A 26,210-nucleotide genomic window follows, 5' to 3' on the forward strand; every position below is an offset into this window, starting at 1 on the left:
GGTAAACATTAAACATCTTAAAACCACATAGAAATGCATCTGCCTCCCACAGATCAGCCATTACAGACTACCATGTGAATATGTATTCATGGACTGATTGCCAAATTGCACCCCATGGACGTGCAGAACCTCTCAAGAAATAAATGAATCAGACCACTAGGCATATTCCTATTCGGGGGTGTTCCTGCAATTCTAAGGAAAATGTAAAGAGCAACGTTGCAATGGTAGCCTACACAGTACGGCATACTATTATTATTTATTGGCGTTACCATAGTGCCTAGCAGCCCTAGACCAGGGCTCCACTGTGCTAGGTGCTGTACAAACACAAAACAAAAAGATACACCCTGCCTCAACAGGATTACAACTGTATGTGTATCCTGGACCTTGCAATCTTTACTTTCCTCTCATATAAGTAGCCCCACTGAAGTGAACAAGCCTTTAAGGAAGACTTATGGGACCAGGTCCTATATTAGCTATTTTCATATTTTTCATTTTTTAAAATGGAGTTTTTGCCTGATCTTTCTCCCTTTGAAAACGATGGGATCAGAAGCAGGACCAATACACCTGATCTACTTATGGGCTAGTGAGCATCAACATCGTCCAGTAAAGCCAATGAGAGTTATGGGTACTCAGCGTCTCTGAAGAGCGGCCCAGAACTGCTTACAAATTGCCTTATTTTGGCAAATGAAAGGCTTTTTTGTCTGTGTTTTTCACTAGGAGTTGCAAAAAAAAAAAAATTTTTAAGTAACATCTAAAATGCCGACTTCTCTTACTTTTGCAGAGAGACCTTGCAAGACAATTCTGAGCCCACAGCAAACGTTTTCAGCCAAGCCATAAAACAGCAAGCACAGGGATTTATCACAAAAACACTGACAGATGCAGCTTAACTGTAATGTCATGAACAGGTAAACAGCAAAGATCCTACAAAAACAACTCCTGCCTCAGTCTTTGCAAGAAACAGTAAATCTGGCTTCCAGTTAAAAAAGCATTAGAGGAGATTTGAGGTAGACATATTGGCTTGGCTCTTGATCCAGTGGTATCTAGGAAAAGCAATAACTACTGATGATGGAATGCCTGAGCTTGAAGCACTAACTAGAATAAGTGTCTGAATTTATAGAGCTAGTAACTGAAAGCCTGCTCCTGCTGCCACTGAAGACAATAGGAAGTTTTAGCTTCAATTAGAGCAAAAGTAGGTTTTTAAAGGAAACCCTGCTAAATGGAAACATGCAGCGTTCACATTCATTCAGGCAGCCTTGCAGGGTGAAACTTCGGTTCTGTCACTGCTCTTGAAGGCCGTGACTACACCCCGAACAAACTAGACTCATCATTTGCAAGCTGTGTGCCGCCACTGGTGGGAGCAGTGGTGTTGGACTAGATGACCTCCTGAGGTCCCTTCCAACCCTGATATTCTATGAAAGGTGACAGACTTTTACAACATTACCCTACTTGGAGTGTCTCTACACAAACCGTGAGTTTAGAGGATGTCAGAGTCCCTAGAGCTTTATTATGCCTCCATTTACACCAGTATAACTCAGGAGTAACTCCAGTGAGGACACAGAAGTAAAAAAAAAAGCTCTGGAGCCCTGTCTGCACTACACCACCCACCAATGATGGAGGTGAACTAATGGGGGGTTACAGGCCTGTAGTTTGTCAAGGAAGATGCAGCGGATTCTGCTCTCAAGAGTTTTACACCAGTGTGATGGTTTATATGTGCAGTTATTCCTGATTTACATCAGAGTAAATTGAGATTAGAATCAAACTCTAAGGCTTCTGAGATCGCCCAGACTCAGACATGGATGGCCATGCAGTTTGTAAAACCAGCTGCTGCATCTCCCTACTTTTTCTTTTCTCTTGAACTGGCACTGTATGTACACTGGTTATACCTACGTGTGACCTGTAGGATTGTGCTTGTCATTACAAGGACATAAACGATGCCCCTAGGGAGGATAGGGATGTGTGTAATAAGCTCTAGTATTAAGGGTTGTCTCTTGCAGTTGAGTACCATTGATTTAAGTGAGTTTCCATTACTGTAGATGAGGCAAAGTGATTATACCAGCCTCTTGCTATTAGCAAGGCTTAAGAAACAGAGGTGTTAGCTGTGAACCTATTATCAGCTTAAAGCAGAAAGATGGTTTAAAGAAGTAGGATGGTCTTGTGGTAAAAGCATCGGACTAGAACTCAGGAGACCGGGGTAATTCCCAGCTCTGCAACACACACTTCCAGGGTGACCATGGGCAAGTTATGTACGTTTTCAAAAGCACCTAAGTGACTGAGGAGCCTAAGTCCTTTTTCCAAAATTGACCTAGGCACTTAGGAGCCTATGTTCCGTTGTCTTTCCATTAGACTTAGGCTCCAAAGTTCATTTTGAAAATGGCATTTAGGTGCTTTTGAAAATGTTACCCCTAATCTCTCTGCGGCTCAGTTCCTCATTTATTAGGTGGGGATAACATCGCTTCCTTATTGTCTCAGTCTCATCGAGAATGTATGGTTTTGGGGGACTATGTCTTTGCACAGCACCTAGAGCAATGGGGCCCAAATGTTAGCTCGGGCCTATAGGCCACTACAAATAATAGATACATTCACAGTTTCAAGTTGGTGAAGCTGTTTGCACACACCGAAGACCAAACACCGTCATCAAATTTTATACCGAATTATCATTGACCTACAAAGAGATTCTTTTAGAACTAGCCACTTCCAGCTGTAATGACTTGGCGTTTGAATGGGCAAGTGAAGGTACCACCTGTAAGTAGCTGTTACAGTGTAAGCCTTGACAGCAAGGACTTACTGCCGTTTGCCAGCTCAATGCAATCTGACTGGGCAAAGGGTGTTGTGCATTCAGCCAGACTCCCTCCTTATGGTACGTCCACACTACCTGCCGGATCGGCGGGTAGCGATCGATCTATCGGGGATTGATTTATCGTGTTTCATCTAGACACGATAAATCTATCCCCAAACGCGTGCCCATCGACTCTGGAACTCCACCAAGGCGAGAGGCAGAAGCAGAGTTAACGGGGGAGCTGCGGTCATCGATCCCGCACCGTGAGGACGGGAGGTAAGTCGAAATAAGATACGTCAACTTCAGCTACGCTATTCCTGTAGCTGAAGTTGCGTATCTTACATCGACCGCACCCCCTGTGTAGACCAGCCCGACGTCTTAAAGGGATATCATTCCTTACAAAACTCAACGCACAAAGGGCTTCCGTTCTTCCCATCTCAACCACAGGGGACGAGCCAGGCTCACAACTCTTCGGAATACATATTGGCCTTGCTACTGTGCTATGAGGAGAGTGCAAAGGAGCCCGGACTGAGCAAGAAAATTAAGCTGTGCTCTGTCTCCATTAAATAACAGCTTAGCGTCAAATGAGAACCACATCTGCATACTTGATCCGCTTGTGCAGTTCATTCTCGAGATGAATCCTTCACTGACATAAAACAGATTGCAACGGGATTGGCCTTGTCTTACGTGCAATTTTTTTAAAGAGAATTTAAGCAATAAACCTTTACACCTGCCATTTTAAAGGAAGCCAAAAAATGCATGAGAATGAATGCCCTGATTTTCCAGGCTTACTCCTTTGGGTGATGTATGGTGTCTAACAGATAGTAAATAACTCTTTTGATTTTAGCTTGATATCTTCATACCATACCATGCAATACATGACCAAATGAAGAGGTTACTGCCACATTTTGGGCAATTCGGATATAAATTGGGATTACAGCCAAAGGACATTTTTCATGACTTTCTAGGATAAAAATGCTCCGTTTGGGGAGCCTGAAGCTGCGTGTGGCCTTTCATTTGCTTTTAAGTATTACTCTGTCTTCCATAAACAATGTGGCATGGGCGTGAGACCCTACAGCACATTCTAAAAGTCAGGCATGAAAGAAAGGGCAAGTCATGATGCATGTGCTGCTTTCATTTGACTTCTTGTTCTTAAGTTACTAATGCCTACCTTTGTTATTTGTGTTATAGCAGCACATAGGAAAACAAATTACAGGCCCCATGGTGGTAGGTGCAGTACAGAAAAATAAAGACAACACTCCTTGCCCCAAAGAACTTACAGTCTAGGTGTCAATCAGAAGGTGACATCCTACTGTAAGATTATATTTCATCCCTTTGGGAAATTAACACAATATTTCTAATTACATTTACTGCTGGTGGAAGAAGCCAGATAGGCAGCCCTGGAAAGTGAAGTCCTCTAGTTTTTGATAGATTAAACCAGGGGTGGCCAAACTGTGGCTCGTGAGCCACATGCAGCTCTTACACTTCAAGTGCGGCTCACGGAGCCCCTCATGCTCCCCCACCCCCCTTTCTCCAGCTACCAGACTGGGAGCAGGGAGCTCAGATCTTCTTCCCTGCAGTGGAGCTAGGGGCTTCTGCCCAGCGGGGAAGGGGTCTCTGGGCTTCAGCCCCACAGGAGGTGGCTTGGGGCTTCAGCAGGATCAGGGCTGAAGCCCTGAGCCCCAGTACTATTAAAGATGGCTCCCACTCTCTGCTGGTGGGAGTAAGTTCACCAAGGTCTTTAAGGGTGAGAAAACTGGGGGAAAATCTGTGGGTCTCCTGAGAGACAAGCAGAGACCATCCAGAAAACAAAAAGGAATTAAATTACACATTCTTACAGAGCAGTGACAGTATGCAGGACACTACAGTGATATGAGTGCATATGCTCTAGCTGCATTACCCATCAAAGAAGCCTGTCACCGTAACATACACGCGCTGTAATTACCTACCTCACTACCTTTGACCGCACTGCTTTACCAATTTATGGTGTGCAGATGGGTTACTTTAGACTGCGTACTGTTCTATTACCTACTATACAGGCTAATAGTGGAGCTCTGTCATCAAATTACCTCCAGGGCATCTGGTAGTGAATATCGCGCCACTGGCTCAGTGTTCTAACATCATTCCAAAGCAGGAAGGGCTTTTTGGGACTCCAGAATCTTATTTAGAAAAGTAAAGTTTGCTGGAAACACAAAACTACAGGAGCTTCTTTTTTTTTTTTTTCTTTTTTCCTTATTTCCTCACTGCAGTTTTCCAGCTGGAATAGCTCAAAATGAATTTGGTTTTATGTGGCTGTATTTTCTCATTACTGTTTCTCAAAGGCATTTAAGGTCTCGGGTAGCTTATTTGCTTAAAGGAGATGAAATGTTCTGTTCCAAGCAATTTTAGCAGCTGAAATGGGAGGTGAACAAGGGATCAGGCTATTGCAGGTCTATCTAAACAAGACTAAATACTGTACCAGAGCGGCTTTAGTTATAATGCCATAAACCTGCTACCAAAGAACAATATTTTATTATTAACATGCTAATTTTCTGATCCTAGTCCACTGTATGGAAATGCCACTGAGATTTATTTTTTGCAGAATTAATCTATAAAGTTGATTTCTAATATATGTGGATGATATATTGTATCATTCACACTGCAGCCTATTGGGTGAGATTGAATCACATTAGTATTCCCCCCACGGTCACTGGCCCTGGGTTGAAATATGCAAAGTGGTGTCACTCCTACATGATAATTCTGAAGACGATTTTTATTTATTAGTCACTTTGTAAGTGTTGTGCATGCGAAATACACCAGCCCCAGTGCAAGGAAATGTATTGTCAGTATGCGGCGTTGGAAATGACAGCTCTGTCTATTATTATGTAAATCAGCCCAACACACTCAAACAACAAGTGTGCTTTTGAAAACCCTCTCATTTGTAGATAAGATTTGACAGTGACCCAGCTGAGAATTCAGATTTAGCCTTAACACACAATAGTTTACAGCAGGAAAGTTGAATGTGAACCATTAAAATAAAAATTGGGCCAAGGACCTACATGCCCTTTGTCCATTCTGTCCAATACAGAGGAGTCTCAGAGCACTGTCTCCTCTGTATGGTAGGTACCACGTAGTGGAGACAGTATGAGAAATTTCAGGTCCTTCAGCAACACAACCTGCAGCCTCCCAGCCCTTCTGCCATCATATGGACTAGGTCATCTGCCTGTGCCAGTGTGCCCATTGTGCAGGCTGCAGTAGGGAAAAGGGAAGATGGGCAGTTTGGGCACCCAGCGCCATGAGCCAGAGATATAGTATTAAAGCAGACAGCGCCCACTTCCATTCTGAATCAGGTGTGAGCAGGAATTATGAACCCAGGTCTCCAACTTTCCAAGTAAGTGCCCTAACAACTGAGCTACTGGCTATCCTGGGATCTCTCTCTCTCTCTCTCTCTCATTCTGCACTGCAGAAAAATGCCCATTTATGACAGTGGGAAAGCAGGAGTTGAGGCCAGTCATTTGGCCCAAAATGGCAAAGAGAAATTACAAGTAAAGGCTAAACCTCTGTATATAGGGGAATGTATGGGGGATCTGATTTACATGAATGCCTCCCAAGAAGCACAGGAAATAGGTAAACCACTAGATTTTTGTAACTTTTAAAATATTTTTAACCTTTTTTTTTTTTTGCTTGCAACTGCCAATACAAAGCATTAACCTTCTCAGAGTTCTGTTTCATAGAACATGACCATCTCATTGCTCAGTAAGAAGACAGATTAACAATGAACTGAGCAAACCCAAATAATGCCACATGTAATCATGATACAATTGACTTTTACATTCTGGAAATTGAGTTTTCTACATACCATCTGTGTACAGAGATGGGCTAAAATCCACATAATTTCTCCAGAGCGCTCTCTTTCTGGTACAAGGGAAATAGGAAATACGGAAAATAAAATACAGGAAATAAAAGGAGGACCACCATGTCCACTTGACATTTGCATATAATGAGAACTGAATTGCAAAGTTTTTCTTTAGCAACTCTATGACTTTCAAGCAGCAATTTAAAATAAAAATAAGTAAACGATGTTCATAAAGGCAGCTTTGCCCGTACAATGATCAAATGTAACTTGAGAATGCATCTGTCAATGGGAAGAATTATGAAACGTATATTATGGTGTGGTTTATTTGAAAGCAATCAGTCAATTTGTAAATATTGCCATTTCTTGATTTGAATCATGTTAATCATAAACATGATTTGAGGAATGAAATAAACATGGAATTCTCTATATCATCTGCACCCATACTAAACCTAAGTGTTTCAATCAAATAAGGTCCCTGGTGGTATCTATTTCTTATTTTTAAAATAATTCTGAAACCCTAAAACTGATAACAGAAAAGAGACCTACACTCTGTTATTCCAGAATCGTGTAGATTAGAGACGACTCATGTAAGGGATCCAGCCTTTTTAACCAGTTATCCTGAAGGAATGTTAATCCCATTTACTAGAATGCAGAAGGTTTTTCTAGATGTCATGTATCTTCCTACCCTCAAATAGAGAATATTGCAGAGCAGTGAGGTTCTTTGCTGGCCACCCGCTAACTGACACAGACACAGGCAGGGTGGAGAGTTGAATGAAGTGTGCTGTTTTGGTGGGGTCGGGTTGTTTTGTTTTTTGTTTTTATTTTTTTTTTTAAATTAAGGCCCCTGTCCTTCAGGGAGGGAGTGTGAGTCTGAGTGTTCACTCCTTTGCGCGCGCGCGCGTGTTCGTTTGTTCCTTTGCCTGGGCAAAGCTCCTTACTAGATCAGAGCATCTAATTGTATTAGGCAATATTTAATAAAATACCAAAGGTTCTGATCCGACAAAGTGCTGAGAAACCTCTGCAACAGGCCTAGTTCCCTCAACTCTCAAAGACTTGAATGGGAGTTGGGAATGCTCAGCTCCTCCCAAAGAGGAATCTCATAAAATCTGGCCCAAACACAGCTACAAAACAAATTAAAAGCTGAAGATAAGAAACGCTGCTGATGCAATTTTAAGACATGTTCATGTTATATAGCTAACCAAATCATCTACCCTCAGGATTATACATCTCCTCACCCACCTATTAAAAAAACAAGACACAGATAAAGAATATAGGAAAGATAAAAAATAATCTCTGCAAGGTGAGAAATATCAGGTTAGCCTTGCTGGATTTTTCAGATCAGGCTCATCTCTAGCAAATCGAAGCCAATTGCAGCCCTCATGGGAACAGGGGCATTCTCCTGACTTCAGGTGGGAAATGGACAGCAGGAGCAAATCAGCTCTCCAGAACAAACATCCTGTTTCCATGCTAGCAATGAACATCAAGGGTCATAAGGGTAGAAAACCTACAAGTAGACTAGGATGTTTAGCAAAGTTTCTGTATGAGGCATTCAGGTCTCAAAAACCCATGTAAGCACAAAAGCTTGTCTCTCTCACCGACGGAAATTAGCCCAATAAAAGATATTACCTCACCCACCTTGGCTCTACCATGTTAAGGAATCATTACACACTAAATATTTATTTCCACTTCTCAGGGCCTAATCATGGTTAAGAGACCACATAACATATTCCTGACAGATATTTACTGCTGTCCTTGTAGAGAGGGAATGAAATTCTCCGAGGGAAGCTAGAACCCAGATGGAGCCTCTTTCGCTCCATCCCCCCACCATGTGGTTCTGGAGCGAAAACTGCAAAGAGGAGCCAGCCAGAGATTCCAATGGGTTGGCACAGATACAGCCAAAGCAGGGACCTTCTGATCCCAGAGAATTTTCTACAGTTCTGACTGGACTATCTCTGGTCTGTGGTGACTGTCCGTTTGCTCCAACCCTCTCCCTGCCTCTTCACCTCAGCTTTACTCCACACCTACCCCTTCTCCCCTCTTCCTTATCTTCTCACCGGCTTCCCTTCAATGTCTCTTTTGCTTTCACTTTTCTTTCTATTCAGCTGATCCCCTGCTAAATAAACCAACCCCCCAATAAATCCTGAAGCTAACATGCCATTTGCTGCCATCACATTGTTCAATCTGCTTGTGTTCTGCCCCTTCCCCGACCCAGTGTCTGTCTTGGTTATTTAGATTGTAAATGCTTCAGGACAGGGGACCATCCACTACTCTATATTTGTATACTGCTTATCACAAGGGGTCCCATTCTTGGTTGGTCCTCAAGCACTACCCTAATAAACATGACTATTAACCACTACCTAGCACAAAAACAAGTTCCATTCTGATACATTAAGTTATAAAGTGCCAGTGTATCAGGAAAGGATCAAGGTAATACCAGAGAGCTGCAGTGGGTGAGGTAATAACTTTTATTGGACCCAAATCTGTTGGTGAAAGACACAAGCTTTCGAACTACACGGAGCTCTTCTTTGGGTCCAAGCTTGTCTCTTTCACTAACAGAAGTTGGCCCAATAAAAGACACTACTTCACCGACCTTGTCTCTCTAATATCCTGGGACCAACATAGCTACACTGCTTACAAGGTTATACCAGGCGTAGATGATGTTTATCCATCATTTTAATCTACTAATTGGCAGAGGGACCCAAAATCTCCACAGTTGTCACAGATCAACAGCATGAACCCGAATACTTAAACTTGTAACTGGATTGCTCAAACAGATGAAAGATATTTGAAAGCTACATTTAGCCAAAGAGGTCCCAATGGGTTACCAATGGAGGGCCCTCAAGACCATTTTTTTTTCAGTTTCCATAAGTCACCAAGTGTAATTTATAACGATTAAATCAGCTGTACAATGGCATAAGAACATCAGGGTTTCGCTAAATTATTGATTTGTATTGCAGTTGTGCCTAGGAGCCCAAGTCATGGACCACAACTCCATTATGCTAGGCGCTGTACAAATACAAGATAAAACCATGGTGCTTTTCAGAAGCCAGACTGTTCATAGAATGGCAAAAAGTTAGTGAATTGAAAGTTAAGCACACTCAGTGTTCTGAATGCTTAAACTACCCCAAATGGCTGAGATGGCCAAATTCCGCTTGCAAATCTGTGCTCTGGCTGTTATTTTTTATATTATGCTAGCATCCACAGGTCCCAACCACAACCGAATCAATATAACAAGCCCCACTTAGAAAGTAGAGGAAAGGCTTTATATCCAGTGTTGAAACCAGTAAAAGCAAGAATTTGCGCGTGATACAGTTTGAAAACTGCCCCAGGAACTGACTGAGGCCACGCACTGAATCTACACTGTAAAAGAACAATGCACATTCTTTCAAGCTAAGTGCAGTAGAGACTTTTTTTGTCATTATCCTCTGTTGAAGGTTTTCCATCACCTTTGAAGCCAGTAGATTTTGGGTGAGACACAAGATAACATGGAGTAACAAATGAAGCTGCCAGCATTGACTGGGAAGTGGAAGTGAGTCAGTGCAGCTGTAGGATAATGTAGACCGACCTGATAAATGTGACACCTAAACGTATAATTTCCTCCCAGATCAATGTACTGTGTACGGGAACCTAAGGGTAACAAACTTTATTGTCAGGCTGTACTCAAAACTATAGAGTGGAACAGGACTGCTTCCCTGAAAAATATTTCAAAGCCAAGTTCCATATTCTCAATGTAATTAGCCAGGGAAATATAGAAAAATTTCCTCCTGCAAAAGTTCAGTCCTTGTCTACTCTGGAGCTATGCACAGATTTCAGCCACAAGCGTAGCTGCATCACAGCAAACCCTTCTTGAAGACAGGGTAAACTGCTGACGGTCAGATTTGCACCAGCATAGTTTCAAGCACTGTAAATAGTAGCTTTGCCTGTCTACACAAAGGGTTCCGCACACAGGCTACTGCACCTGGCTGGTCACGGATGACTGAAACTGAAGCAAAGGTGCTGTGTAGACAATACCTTAGTTTCACCTAGTTTCCCATGAGCAAACTGATTCAGAAGGAGAAATTACAAATCGGTGACAATAGGACAACCACTTGGGGACTGCGTAAGTGCCAATAATTTTGACAAGTATCTTCTCATTTCCTGGGGCAATCCACTGAATGGGAATGGAGCATTTAGTGGCTAATTATTCACGTCTGACGCTTTCTCTCTGTTTTCTAAATAACATGTATTTAGTGCTAAGACGATTTAAACAGCTGATCCAATCTGAGCCCCTGGCAAAGAGGATGAAATTTAGCATGGCGATGGCAGTTTAAACTCCCAGATGGCTGACCCAGAGGTGAGGATTACACTATTATCAGCATGCATAAAAATTCCTGGAGATAAAAAACATCTATGGCAAATCCATTAGAAGAGGGAGACAGAGAAATCAACCAAGAATACTAGCATTGTGGGGGAAACAGTAACTAATGAAGCCTCTAAAATTTCCTGCCTTTCCCGTCAACTGGATGTTTTCTCTCATCATGGGCCTCATCCTGAAAAAATGCACCTGTTTTAACTGGATTCATGTGAGTTGACCCATTGATGTCAATTAAGTCAAGCATATGCATAAGTCTTTGCAGGCTGGGCCCTAGCAAAAACTTTATAACTAGCGAGCAACCTTTAATGCTAGTCTATAACCAGTCATATCAACCCTGACTGGAGCTAGATATGGAGGCAAGGCAAATACAATAGGTTCATACATCAGATTTCCCAGTTCAAGAGCCCAATCTAGTTTAATCACATTCATGCAAGAAGTCCCTAAAGCCAGTTTCATCTAGGCCAGTGGTTTGATGGGGAAAAAAATCAAGGTGCTGCAAGAGGCATTGCTGGCTGGCTATCCAGCAGGAAGCCAAATAGGTAAGTAGTTACCTTCTGCCTACTTCCATTTCAACTGGATAAGGTAGTACCCTTTGCTTCCTATCATAAGCAATTCTGCGATGCTACTGTGCAGTTGAACAGCTGCCACATTCCACCCTTGAGATGGCCACATTGCGGAGGCAAGAGAAGTGATGTCTTGCATAGGAGTTGGCAAAGCTGCTGTATAAATATAAGTGATACCTACATATACATTGTATATAAGCACAGTGTGAATTCTTTTCCTCCATGGCATCAGTCGGTCTAACTATGTTCTCAAGAAAAGACATAGAAGCAAAGGAGATACAGGGTTCAGCCTACTGTCCGTATTCCCAGTGATCTCACTGGGATTTCTTGAGTCAGGATTTGACCCCAAATTAAATAATATTCTGAACAGCCACCCATGTAGAATTTGTCTTCTACAGATAGCGGACACGTGTTTAAATAGATAGCAGTCAGTATTGCAGCCATGCATATTCATGAGCTGTGAAATGGGTATGTCCTGACTGCCCTTGGATTGGAAGATAAAAGTTTTCATATCATGTGCTTAAAGAACACCGAGCTGAGGCTAAATCTGTATGAGGGTTGGCTTCAAATACACCAAACACCAGTGGTAACAGATGTGAAGGCACTGATGAGCCTGATGAGGAGCCTCTGGCAAGAAGAGTGTTCAGCAGGAATGAAGTGGGAGAAAGAGAAGCGCAGGTTAGGACACAAGACTTCAGCCTCCTGACATCTATCTTCACAAAGGGTGAAATGATTTGTGGAGCACTGATATTTAGAGGCATGTAAAGCTAGCTTGTGACCTGGCCTACACAGCTATTCAGAGTACGCAGGAAATGAGAATTCACATTACATGCCTGCACAGGTCACACAGACCTTGGGAATCAACAGGCATGCTCCTCCGAGTGGCTGGGCCGGGGAATGGATGCACCTTTGCTCTGCTCCCTTGGTGCATCCAACCGGTGTAGCTGAGCTAGCTCGGAAGGTGCTGTAATGTACTGCTGATATAAGCTAGTAACAAACAACTATCTCACCAGAGTAAAGCAGGGAGGGAAGTATTATTATATACACCTCTACCTCGATATAACGCTGTCCTTGGGAGCCAAAAAATCTTACTGCGTTATAGGTGAAACCATATTATATTGAACTTGCTTTGATCTACCGAAGTGCGCAGCCCCCACCCCCACCCCGAGCACTGCTTTACCGCGTTATATCCAAATTTGTGTTATATTGGGTGGCGTTATATTGAGGTAGTGGTGTATTTGTATTACAGTAGTGCCTAGAGACCCCCATTGAGATTGGAGCTCCAAGGTGCTACATGCTGTCAATACACACAGTAAGTGACAGTGTAAACTGCAAAGAATATACCATCTAAAGGAATATGACATGGGGTGAAGTGACTTACTCAAGGTTTCAAAGCCAGTCAGTGGCAGAGCCAAGACTAGAACCCAAGTCTCCTAACTCCCAGTCCAGTGTCCTACACACTGGCTCATGTTGCCTCATGGGTTGGTGAGGTTTACGACACATACCATGCTGAGGGCTGGGACTGAAGGCACGGTGTTCAGCTTGCAGTTTTCAGGACAAGGTGGTGTATAATCACTCAGAACAGCAGGGCCACCCGGGGAGGGGGGAAGTGGGGCAATTTGCCCCAGACCCCACAGGGGCCCCCACGAGAATATAGTGTTCTATAGTATTGCAACTTTTTTTTAATGGAAGGGGCCCCCAAAATTGCTTTGCCCCAGGCTCCCTGAATCCTCTGGGTGGCCCTGCAGCAGCTGCCACAACAGGAATTTCAGCCCTTGACTTTCCTCCCCACTCCCACTCCAGCAAGAATAATATCATATTGCAGCAGCACTGTACTGCAGTGGCACTTGCATCATATTGCAGCATATCATTGCAGATGGCAAAATGGAAAAGGCTTAGGGCCAGATTCTAGAACACTCCGTCTGGCATCCAGGCTACAGAATCCCCCTCCTCCCTAAAACACTGGGCTTGCACAGCACACATGGCAGATGGAGTTTTTATTGAACCAGGCCCAAGAGAGAAGAAACAATTAAGATTATTCCATAGTTAAGGTATAAATGTGACACAGGAAAGGCAGGTAATCCATCTGTCAGATAATCATCCTGAAACTGTAATTAACTGCTGCCTCTGGAATGAGATGTGCCAGTCTCAAATATACTCCTCTCCATTTCGTATCTAACCAGAGCAGCAAGTAGGAACAAGGGTCTAAATATAATTTATACTTCACAATTTTTAGAAGTTTTGTTCTTACTCCCAATCCCCAAAATTGCAAATTTAAGGGCTCCTCTACAGTTCGCAGCAAGCTGAGGCGTAAATCTACCCTGAACTAGCCTGCCTCCCACGAAGTGTCCGCGTGGACCCTGCTGACACATATTAAAAGTTCCCTAGTGCACTTCGATCTACCCTGCTTTGAAATAGGAATAGATCAAAGTGCACGAGGGAACTTTAAGTGCGTCAGAACTTAGTCTGTGGCAGGCTAGTGCAGCGGAGATTTACACCTCAGTTTGCTGTGAACTAAGTGTTTGTGTAGCCAAGCACTACAATTCTTGCTACTTATATTTTTTTGAATATGGCTGATGAGCTGATTCAAAAGCTTTTGTCTCTACAACTGTATGGTATTACTTATGTGTCTGTCTGCACCAGGGTTATCTCTAGAAATATTCCCTGTCAAAAAAAGAGAATTTATGATGAAAGCAATGTTGCGGACTTGTAATTTTATCATAGGTCTTGCAACATTTCTTAAATTCCCAGCTCCTGGACTCTTGTGAATACATGAGAATTTTTTTTTTAAATAAGTTTCTAGTCTTCCTGGTAGCAGAGAAAAGCTTAAAAAACAAAAGCACATCCTAAAGATTCAAAAGTCAGACTGGTGATTAAAGAGCACAGCCCTCCCATTAACATTGTTAAGTCTCATAATTTTTATTAAGCCAATCTTATGATTTTTGAACACTTAGGACTGACAATATTGTGATCAAAATGAAAATAACTGCATACACTGACTCTCCCATCAATTCTGTATGATAGAAAAGTGTGCCCATTTTATAGCTCTTGGATAAAAATTGAGGGTCTGATTTTCAAAAGTGCTGAGCACTCCCGATTCTCACTGAAGTCAGTGGGTGCTCAGCACCTCTGAACAATGGACCCTAAGCAACTTACCCATGGCCACGCAGCAAGTTAGTGTAGTTTGAACCAGAGTCACAAATAGGACTCAGGAGCCCTGAAACCCAGTAACTGCTGCACTTGCTGTCACTTCAACTTATTCCCAGCCTGATGTCAACAACTTCTTCTAAATGAAATATTTTTAAAACCACAGGACTAAATATAACCATCCTCTACGTCTGCATCTACAGGTCCCTGTTGGGTCTCCAACCTTCTTCATAATTAAAGACTTAACAAAGAGTTCTAAAATAAATCTTTCCCCTTTGGGCATCAAAGATCCATCACAACCCCAGTGATTAATACATATGTTCCAAATAAAACCTTCCCTTTGCCCCATCTTTTACAAACTTTTGCTACTTGTTTCTTTCCAGCTAGACATTCACAGAAACATTTTTACACAACAGACCGCCTTCTTCAAGCAGACTGCTGTTCCTTCCCGTTCCTTGGGATCTACTACTTCAGAACAGGGCTAGATCAAACAGTGTGTGTGGCTCAGACCCTGCTGTAGCAATCACATAACTCAGCCTGAAGGGGCCAGACAAGCCAGATGAAAGCTTGTCTGGCCAGCGCAAGGGGAAGCTGCTGGGTCTCATGCTAATCTACAGGTTGATCTGGTGGAGCACAAACCTCTAAAGTAAAAAACCCTACTTCAACCACAGCTCCACTTGCCACAAAACTGACTCTCGGCTGTCACCTCCTGTTCAGTGCTTTATAGCTCCTTTAAAAAATACTGCAGGATTCCATTTCTAAAAGCACTACAGTAGTGGCCCAAAAGATTGCATCTTACCGTAGCACTGCTGGATTGCCTATTGGTTACAGTGCTATCCTGGCATTTGGACAACATGGCTTCAATTCCCTGCTCTGCCACAGACTTCCTATGAAACCTTGGCAAGTCACTGAGTTTCTCTGTGCTTCAGTTCCTATCTGTGAAATGGGGATAATAGTAATTCCCGACCTCACAGAAGTGCTGTGAGGGTAAATACATTAGAGATTGTGAGGCGTTCAGATGCCATGGCAATGGTGGCCAGATAAGTACCTAAGACAGGGTTTTGCGTGATTGCTGTCGAATAGCATCGTATTATTTTTCTAAAGGAGGACACAACATCCAACAGACAACCAGTGAGGTAGCATTCTTTAGCTCTAGCATTTTAGTCAGAGTTGTCTGACTCAGCATCCAGCGGTTAAATCTTAAGGCAAAGTCATTTGTGCTAGAGCAGCTACAAGTTAAAAATTATCACACAAGTATCTACCCTGACAGGAAAATTAATTCCCCCCCTAGTTCAGGCATGAAACAGAACAATACCTACTTGTAAAGCAAGACCTTTTCTGACTATGTTTCTGCTGGGCATACAACCAGCAAGGATGACACAAAAATGTGAGGGTTAATAGTAAATAATCTTGCTGCCTTTTAACACGTCAGTGTCTGCCTGTAAAAGCCATTGAAAAAGGTGTCAAGTTTCAGTGTGCACTAAAGATAGTGCTTTCGAAATGTGCACTTGCTGGTACAAGCACCTGTCATAGCATCTTGAGAACCTTTTTCCTTAGTATTAGCAGAGTGCAGGTGAAGAAAGTCAAGCTTGGTTTAGAGGAAGACTGGATGTAATTTTAGACCTGGTGATAACAAGGCTTTCTGCAGAAGAGCCCTGGCAAGAAACTCATATAAAACTTGAAAGCCTGGATGTTCTTGACTTACAAGCGAGCCAGAGAAAAAGGTTATCACACAAGAATGCACTTTTGCTTGTTTGAATGATTCCAAATGATACTTCAGCCATAGCTGAACTTCAGCTTCAGCCGTAGCAGCTATAGTGAAGACACACTCTAAATCATATAGACTTCAAATGAGACATAAATACCCAAATGCCTGTATCCTTTTTGGAAATGGGACTTAAGTGATTTTGAAATTTTTTACCTCTACTATAGCAAGTGAATCAAACTAAGTGTTAATTGGTGACTGACAAAACAAAGAGAAACCAAAACTTATTTCATATAAGTTACTTTTTAAAAAACAAAACAAAACAAAAACAAACAAACAAAGCTGAAAATTCCTGCAAATCAGGCAACACCACACACAAGAATGGGGCAAGGAAGGGAATTCAAGTTCTCTACTCAGCAAAGGGGAAGGAATCCTTTAAGAATGCATGCAGCATTTTAATTGATATTTTCCCCAATATTAATTTCCTTTGCTCCATCATATTAAGTCATTTGCACAATGCCTGGTTGTACCTGCCATCAGTTATTTTCACTTAAGGGCCACTACCCTGTGCCAGCTCATGAATCAATTTGTACTGGATGAAATGAAAGAGACCCTTATTTAAATGAAGATGTCACTTTCCATTTTCTCCTTATTGCATCATACTAAATATAACGTTCAAAATCATTCATAGGTGAAGCAAAGTAAAGTCAGAGCTGATAGAGAGCGACTGTTTTGGGGAAGTTTTTAATCATGATTTTGCTCTTCATGAAAAAGCTATTTCTATCCTTTGAGAAGACTAAATTTAGTGGGTCAGGGATGACAGTGATGGTTCTCTATTCCATTCCTATCCATAACTCTACAGTAACTGGATGTTGCAGCTACAATCAACAATTGACCAAAATTGTGAAATGTCAGCCTTGATGATCACCATAAAGCTACAAAGTTAACATCACTGAGATGAATTAGGATAGTTGACCATCTCAGAGCTATTTTGGTTAAGCACAATCTCAGAAAGATAGTGCTGCACTGGTACTAGATTCAGGCGTGTGCCGTGGTGCGTCTCTCCTCCTCCTTCCCCCAAGTACAGGGCTAGAACTTTTCAAGTGAAAGCTTAAATTCTGCAGAAAATAATGGCACCACTATATCACAAAATACCAGCTCTGCCTGATCCTTGACAGGTTAACTTCATTTACGGCATGCTAACTAAGAAGGTCTTACACCAAGACAATGCAGATGTTAAAATCCACCTTACCTTTGGATCCTGGAGTTGAACGTTCCAGGGGAAGAGCCTGGGTATTCTCAGCAAGAAGAGTTGTGCTTTTGGCCATTGCTCCTTGTAGTGGTGTCAGATCCTCAGTCTGGGGAGCTTCAGGCCACAAAGAAAAGACTGAGCTGTTAAGTCAGACTTTTAATTGCCCACGTGACCATTGCTACCAGTAACAGGCAGCAGATTTAAAACATAGCTACGGAAATACTTCTTCAAACAACGCAGTCAATCTGTGGAACTCATTGCCACAGGATGTTGTTAAGGCCATGGGGTTCAAAAAAGAACTAGATAAGTTTGAGGAGGATAGATCTGTCAATGGCTATTAGTCAAGATGGTCAGAGATGCAACCCCATGCTCTGGGCATCCCCAAACCTCTGACTAGGACTGAACAACAGGGGACGGATCACTTGATCAATTGCCCTGTTCCGTTCATTCCCTCTAAAGCATCTGCCACCAGCCAGTGTCAGAAGACAGGAAACTGGGCTAGATGGACCACTGGTGTGACCCAGTATGGCCATTTTTACATTCTTAATGTATGGGAGGCTGGGAGTTTGATATCGTGTGTCCCGAGCCTGATCACTGAGCCCTATGGGAGTTCTCCCACGACCAGCCCTTTTATAAATCTATATCAAAAAGGGAAAGGATAGAGTTTGGCAACCCTAAAGATCACTCTTTTCTTGTGCAGGCTGGATGAATACTGTGACAATACAGCCCTAGCATAGAAAGGGTGTATATCGCAGGCAAAGTAGAGAGGCAATCTATTTTATATCTACCTTAAAATAAGCAATTTCTGTGAAGACATCAAATGTTATTGTTGATTGTTCAGAACCAAAGGACCCTCTCTCAGATTTGAAAAAAAATGTCCAGCAATACGGGCAGACTTCACAGTACCAAATATCTGAATCCAAATACAACATCTAGCCTATCTTCTTCAGATATATTAACCTACGGGAGCAGTCCACTCTGGTTGCATGGGTCTGAATTTTAGCATATTTTAGGAACAATGCTGGATGGCAATTTATATTAAATTGTACACTTGAAAGCTAGCTGTGTAAGAGGATTCGGTTTTGGATATGGGCATTGAAAGACATGCATTGTGCTTAAAGCAACTCAGATAGAATTACAACACAAAATCCAGCTAGTTTTAGTCACTTGAATAGTCCTAAAAGTGAATGGAACTACTCAAGTGAACAACATTTGGCCCTTAGTTTGTTCAATGTTCCTAATTTTCAAGGTTTTCACGTTTCACTCATCTCTATAATCCCAAAGAATTGCTCCCTAAGGCCACTAAAATATTGTACCTTGATCACGCCATTAACTGTTGCCATGATCAAGGTGAGATACTCCAGCTCCAGTTACGCCGTTGCACACAATGAGTTCCACTGACTTCAACGTGAACTATGTCCGTGCATGTTAGGCTGGGCTTGAGCCCTTAGCTGCACTCAGTACTAAACACTATTTTGTTTTCCACTAAATGAAAAATGAAGTATTCGTTCTTTTTTCTCTCCACACCTTTGCAAATTTCCAGTTGAAGTGGCCAGCTGTCAGTGATCGCAAGAAATTCCCATTGTGTGCCGAGAGATTTAGATTTACAAATCAGTAACCAACACCAGTCATTAAAACTCTTCCTTGGTGAGCTCAAGTTTGGCTGAATATTTTTTAAAAAGGCTTCAAAACTCCTGGGCATTGAGGTCACTCCCAGGTTAAAGACCACGCCACACGTTATTTTGAAGATTAAACAATTTTTTTTTCTGACAAGTTGTGAATGGTTTGTCAAAATACTTCATTCGGGAGTGTTGGGAAGTTGGAACTGCACCTTGGCTTCTGCACTGTGTTTGAATTTCGCCTCAAGAAATCTCAGGGATGACATTTTCCTGATGTTAGTGAGCAACCTCTTAAGCAATGGTGCATCTCATGCGCGTTAACCCCAACAGAAGAGCTGTGCACAGCTGGGCTTTTGTGGAGAGAGGGAGCTCTGACAAGATGGGATCAGAACAGAGAGGAAGGATGGGCCAGTGGGCACTAGCCTAGAAGTAGAACAATATAGCTTCAAGTCCCTGCTCTGTCAGACTCCACGTGTGACCTTGGGCACATCACTTAGCCTCTCTGTGCCTCAATTCCCCATGTGTGAATGGGGATAATAGTGCCTGCCTTCCTCACAAGGGTGTTGTGAGGAGAAATACATTAAAGATTGGGAGGTGCTCAAATACGACAGTAATAGAGAAGCTTAGAGAGACGGATAGAACACATGGGAGCGTTTTCTGACTCTTTAGCGCTCCCCTAGGATTTTCCATGGGAAAGGATGATCCAGCACTTAGATGTTATGCAGCATTAACTGCCTAATTACCACCACGGCAGTCAACAGCAGCACATACCCCATTAGTAAAATCCAACTCTCAGCCTTCAGTGATTAAATACAAGGGGGAAGCCGAGACTGAATAACTTACCGCAGTGCATGGTCTGAACAGGGAGGTTAGGGTAGATTAAGAGCCTGGGGGGCAGATTCTGGGCTGATTTATAGCTGTGTAATTCCATGGAACATCAGCGAGTTTTGGAAGTGATCAGAGTATCTAGCCCTAGGAAATCAGAACAGCTGTATCACAGAAAGTCTTAAATGGAGTATTGCATGTACATTATAGTGCATTGCTGGGCCTCAGTTCTACAGTTTGCTGCGAACAGGCATGAGCAGGCCTCAATACTGCAATTGACTAAATGCTAATACTAATCTAACAGAACCTATGCAGGGCACCGGATTTCTGGCAATTATCTTGATTCGATTTATACGGGAAACTAGAAGTGGCTTTATACTATGGTGCTTCTTAGCACCTCACAAACATCCCTAATTTCAAAGAAATATGCTTTTCACCGCACTACCCCAACCTTGAAGGAACTTCTAATGAGACATTCGGGCTGCCATGAAACAGAACAGGATTGGACAAGGTCTCAGCCTACAGACATCTCCATCAGAGGGTAATTCCTCCTGGAATGTCTGTGCCCAGGAGCAGCAGCATGTCATTGTTGTTTAAACCGCAGCTCTTCAAGAACAAATACACTTTGTGATGAGAGCTAAACTGCCAGGGAAGATAACTTCTATCTGAACATGTTACCCCTATATTAAATCCAGTGGAGCGCTTTTAAGCAAGATAATTTCTTTCCCACCCCTCTCCTATATGATATAAGATGACTTTCACTATTGCAAAGCGAAATTTGCACATTTTGGTGCAATGAAATACTTCTGGACCTCCACTGTATAAACAGCTTCACACCTTAAGGATCTGACAGAAAGAAGATTGTACTGTTAGCATGTAACATCCATTCCAGACAATGAGAAAAACTTCATTCTAGAGTTGAAAAAACCCAAGAGGATTTATCCATGCCAGTTCTGGTTCTTGTTTTGCAAACCAGAACAGTCTCCCCTCTGAATTCTTGGGATTTGTAATCCATATTTTGAGATCTATAATCCATATTTTAAAAAGCCCTATTCACTTGGAAGAGACAGTAACAGCAAAACTCAAGTTTTACTAGTAAAAGTGAATTTTTTTTTTACAAAATAGCTTCTAATGACAGAAAGCTGGGCATTTCAGTTTACAGATGGTATAAAATAATTTCCAATACTGGAAGCTTGAGATAGTAGTTGCTAAAATGTAGTTGAAAGGAAACAAGTGGGTAATCATAACGACGTGATTTTTTAAGATGTGATATCTTGCACTAACACCTGGATGAGAGCACTAAACATGCTTGCAGAGTCGGTAAGCTATTCCAAGCCCAGATCAGTGAGCAGAAAGGAAAAGTGTTGCTCCCTAGACTTTTTAAATTGGAAAAAACAGTGAAAAATTGGAACCACAAAGTTGCTTTTCACACTAGGGTTTAGAAAGTATTTTGGGGATGTGGATGGTGAAAGGAAAAAAAAAACATGTTTGATATGGCTTTCTGACCATAACCATAATTAAATATGCCAACTGCATTACATTGTGAGTTTCCAATACTTTTAAAGGATCAATTAAATTTAATTATCTTTCCGTTACAATTCACTGAACAACCATGTTTCTTCTTGATACATAGAAAATTAATACATTCCTAGCATATTAGTATCGAAAGATATATGAATTCTAGTCTCCAATTAATAGAGTAGAGATAGTGTAAAGGCCAGCATGCTGTCTTTGTGGTTGATGGTATGGGGATAACAAAAGGATTCTTACTTTTGACTTTGCAACAATGCACAAAAGCTATCAATTTTATTATATCCAATACTACAGTGAGCAAAATGTTCTAACCACTAGATATCACTCTCTAGAGAATCATGGCTGTTTGTATTTGGAACCTTTAACCTCCATAGCATGAGGACAAACTTGAACATTTAGGAAAAAAGCTGGAGAAATTACCTATTAGGACATCTACCACACTAGATCAGACCTCTCTCTCTCTCTCTCTCTCTCTCACACACACACACACACACACACACACTTTTTCGCTACAAGCCACCCAAAAGCTCAAACATTTAAATTCTCATTACAATTTTTTTTAAAATGTTTCATTCATGTCCCCATATAGAAAAAAAATGGTGAACGGTGCACAATCACACAAGAGATTGCGTTGAAAAGTCAAGTACTTTATTTCCTGCCTTTTCTGAATCACTTTTTACAGTTTAAGAATTGCACTTTAAAAAAAGTACAGTCCCACAAATACCGACATGTCCAAGCTATAAGGCAGGGATATTACTAATTTTGAAAATACCAGCTACTGTTACAAAGAAATTAAAAAATAGCAACAACCTTCATAAAACAGCCAGGTTAGGTAGTTAGGTTTCAGTCAGGATACATGATGGCATTCTCTGGGAACCCTGAGAGAACACATCTAAAAGATGCATCTTAAGAACATGGCAGTAAGCATAGCTATCTTTAACACATCGCCATAATATGCCTGAAATTGTATTGTTTAACCTGCAGAGGCAAATTATACTCCTTCGAGTTTGCTGTAAGTGGAAAATATTCAAATACAACTCCATTCTATAGCAGCCATATGCAACAGGAGTCTAAGCTCCATATAGATGGAGATTATAAATAAACCCACGATCCTCAGCTGGTCCAAGTCAAAACAGCATCAATACTTCAACGCAGCTCTTCCAATTTACACCAGCTGAGAATCTGGCCTTAGATATTTTCACATTGAGGCTTAGTAACTTGTATATGAGCAAACGTATTGATATTGCATGGGGTTTTCATGCAGCAGACTCAAGCATATTTCATAAACAGAATGGTGCAGATTGTTGGGATACAAAAGCAATTATTTCCTCAATGGTAAACAAAACCCATCTTTATTTAAATGTAAATGCCCAGTAGCAGTTACTTTAATATCTCAGAATATCACAAAAAGCCATCAGTGGTCCAGTCTCTCCAACAGATACATTTATAACATTCACATCAGTGTGACCTTTACTTTTCTGTGATAAAAGACAATAGTTTTCTTGGAACAAAAATCCCAAACCTGATTCAGACTTTACTTTCACCAGCTTTACACTTATAACTCGGACAAATTCATTGTTGTTACTGTATATTTATGCAGGTGCAAGGAAGTCATCCACAACTGACAATTTTGATCAAACACACTGACACTTACGCTCAAAGATTAGCCACTATCACCCTGCCAAAAATGCAAGTAATGATTTGGTTCAAGAGATTCTTTTGGTGCCTTATTCCTAGTCGTTTCAAAATATTGTTGATCGTTCCAGTCTTTCAGTTCAAAGGCAGAAATGATTCTTTAGATATTAAGGCCTGATGTATTTAGGTTTTCCTACTGGTCAGGGATTTAAATTAAAATTCACTGCCGGCTTACTCAAATGATCAAATACTGATAGCCTACCTCACTCAAAACTCTCACTGAAATCAATAGGACACCGTGCACAAATCTGGTGAGCACAATTGTGCCCAAAAGAGTTAATACAAAACTGAACACATTTTGTTTGGAGGCACGACTATTTAGAAAATATTAAATATAAGAATCCATGAAGTTGGAAGACACTTGGGCATGTTTTAAAGGCTTCACGCTACCAGAATAGTTAGAGGTGTTCTATAACTTCAGTGGATACTTTCCACCTTGCTGGATCGAGCTCTAGATTAATTTGTTTTTTTATAGCAATGAGTGTTTGTGTTTGACATACAGGTTCATAAATCTTAGGTGCTGCCAATGGCATGATGCTCTTGGTATGGGTCAGGCTTTTAAAACCAGAGCTCCTAGGTTTCATGCCCTCAGACAACCAAACTAGGGGGATAGTTACACTGAAAAATTCGACTCTCCCTAGCATTGTTATTGAAACAGAATATTTAAATGTTGAAACAGGAAGCAAGCAGGCGCCAGCTCTATCCACTCCAAAAAGTTGAGCAACAAAATAATAAAAGCTGTAACACTAAATTGTGTGGGCCACAGTTACTCTCTAACTGCAAAGTCTATACAAAGAATAAAATGTACGTGGCACCATGCCAATTATAGCAAATTACTTATATGGATCATTTGTACTAGATTTAAAAGTGTCTAATATTTTAAATCGCGGCGCTAGAAGGAACAGAAGGGAAGAGATTACAAAGGGCTTTTGCCTTTTTGTTGCTGTCAAGGGACAGGGCTATGTGCAAATATTCTGTATCCAAGTTCTGCTATATAAGTAAGAAAAACCAAACAACAGCTCTATCTGTCAATCAGGTGAGTGATATCAACACCCCGAGATATCCTTTGTTTTGTTCTTTCGTTGAAATCTAGTGTCCAAAGGATCAAAGCCCCTCTCTCTGGAGCCAAACACTGCCCAGTGTGGTGTTTTGGCTACGTAATCTGCTGCGGTGAAGGTCTTTGATCCCCTGCTATTTTCATACTCCTGGACCAGCTCCTGAAAACGATCATAATCAATCCACGTGCACCATTCTCCATCGATCTTGAACTAGAAAGGGGAAAAAAGAATATTGTCATATCTGGGAGCAATAGAGAGAACCAAAAAACCCTGAATATATGCTTAGCCAAGCTGATGAATTCATAGCTACATTTTAAATTGGGTCATCAAACTGCAGCACTCTTATTCTCTAGACACAGCGTTTCTCCCAGGGAAAAGAAGCCATCCAAAAATTAAGACATGATAATGACTGAATGTGAAAAGCCATGTAGACAGTGTATTGTTCACCATCAATGGGAATCCACTTTTTTCCAGTTCACATCTTGAAGCTTGACAAAATGCAGACAGATGTGGAACAGTCACTTTTCTTAAGGCGCTAGTCAAAATTGAGTGTTATCTACTGGCATATAGACTTAATTTCTTGGGTGCATTACCTGCATGTCAAAAGTAAATGTCCTTCCGATCCTGTTAACACTCAGTGCTGCCTCCTCGGAAAGAATACCTCATCCTATCCTCTTTGGCTACACTCGACAGCCTATTTCGCAGCCATCTCAGCGTTCACCTGAGCGTTCATTCTTATCTGAAGAATATGGTTTCAGGTGCTGGAAAAACCTCTGTCGCAGCCTTGTGTCTTACACAATGTTAGTGAGGTATTCCTGTCTGGAGAATATTGTCCCATCACAGTGATCAACCTGGGCAACAGCCATTATCTTGACTGAAACACTGGGAATTACAACGGGTTCCTCCAGAGCTAAAAGCAAGAGATGCTCCTGGTTCAGCTAAATAGCCAAAGCCCTGTAGCTGGGGGCTTTAACAACTCATATCCTCTGCAGATCAGCATGGATGAGGACTTCTGACACACCCACCAGTGGGTTACATAAGCATGCTGTAATACCAGCTACAGGACACTAGCACCCACTGAGTGAAACAGAATAGGGTAAATAATACAGGTGTGCCTTTGTAGGAAACAAGTTTGAATTATCCTTCAAGAATAAGAGGATAGCGTCTGGGGAACAGAGAAAGGAAGAGAAGCTTAATTATATGAATTCTCCTCTTATGCAATGGGAATTTTAAGAATTGCTTATTTTGACAAGTCTATACTGCATTTGTCTAATAAGCCAGCTCTGCTAATTTAGCAACAGCCTTGACTGAATCCTCAATTAGGCTTTATCGGAGCTAAGTAAGTGCCTATTACACACTCCATCCAAGAAAGACTGAGAATTTTGTGTGTGTGTGTGTGTGTGTGTGTGTGTGTGTGTGTGTGTGTGTAAAAACTGAACGTTATGCATTTAAATGGCATCTGACTTGGTGCCCAAGAGCTAAAAGCTTTTCAGTAGAAAAAATGCTGACATCAGCAACATTTGAAATAAAACTTTGCTCCTCTTAATATATTGCTGTCCATCTAATAGTTATGAAGATGGCTTGTCTGAAGATTCCTCAGCATAGTTCTCCTAGCCAAGAACGGGAAAATGCAGAGTCATAATTGCAGGCAATGATTGCATTGTCAAATACTTTTTATTCAGTGTTTGCTCTAAATATGTTATGATACGAAGGCCGTGTTCAAACCAGGCGATGCATCTATTGTTCTGCATATAGCTAATAAATAAAGCAACTTCCAATTTAAAGAGACATTTTTGCCTATAAGGCAGTGTGGTTTAGTGGATAGGGTAGTGCATCCAGTGAGAGGAG

At 41.6% G+C, this 26,210-nt stretch overlaps 2 protein-coding genes across 7 annotated transcripts in view; both read right to left on the reverse strand.

The window, feature by feature from the left end:
- CALN1 (calneuron 1) overlaps positions 1–26,210 on the reverse strand; it is a 283,840-nt gene that overhangs the window by 245,718 nt on the left and 11,912 nt on the right. The window lies entirely within an intron of this gene.
- The window catches only part of LOC120387402 (S-adenosyl-L-methionine-dependent tRNA 4-demethylwyosine synthase TYW1-like), a 118,272-nt gene continuing 114,302 nt past the window's right edge, over positions 22,241–26,210 (reverse strand). For all 6 annotated transcript variants that reach the window (XM_039508103.1, XM_039508106.1, XM_039508102.1 and 3 more), the window contains one exon: positions 22,241–24,572. In XM_039508103.1, coding sequence (XP_039364037.1) covers positions 24,351–24,572 — 222 coding nt within the window. In that variant the 3' untranslated portion in view covers positions 22,241–24,350. The remainder of the gene's footprint in view (positions 24,573–26,210) is intronic.

The sequence above is a fragment of the Mauremys reevesii genome, linkage group 20, assembly GCF_016161935.1.
Source record: "Mauremys reevesii isolate NIE-2019 linkage group 20, ASM1616193v1, whole genome shotgun sequence".
Taxonomy (NCBI): Eukaryota; Metazoa; Chordata; order Testudines; family Geoemydidae; genus Mauremys; species Mauremys reevesii.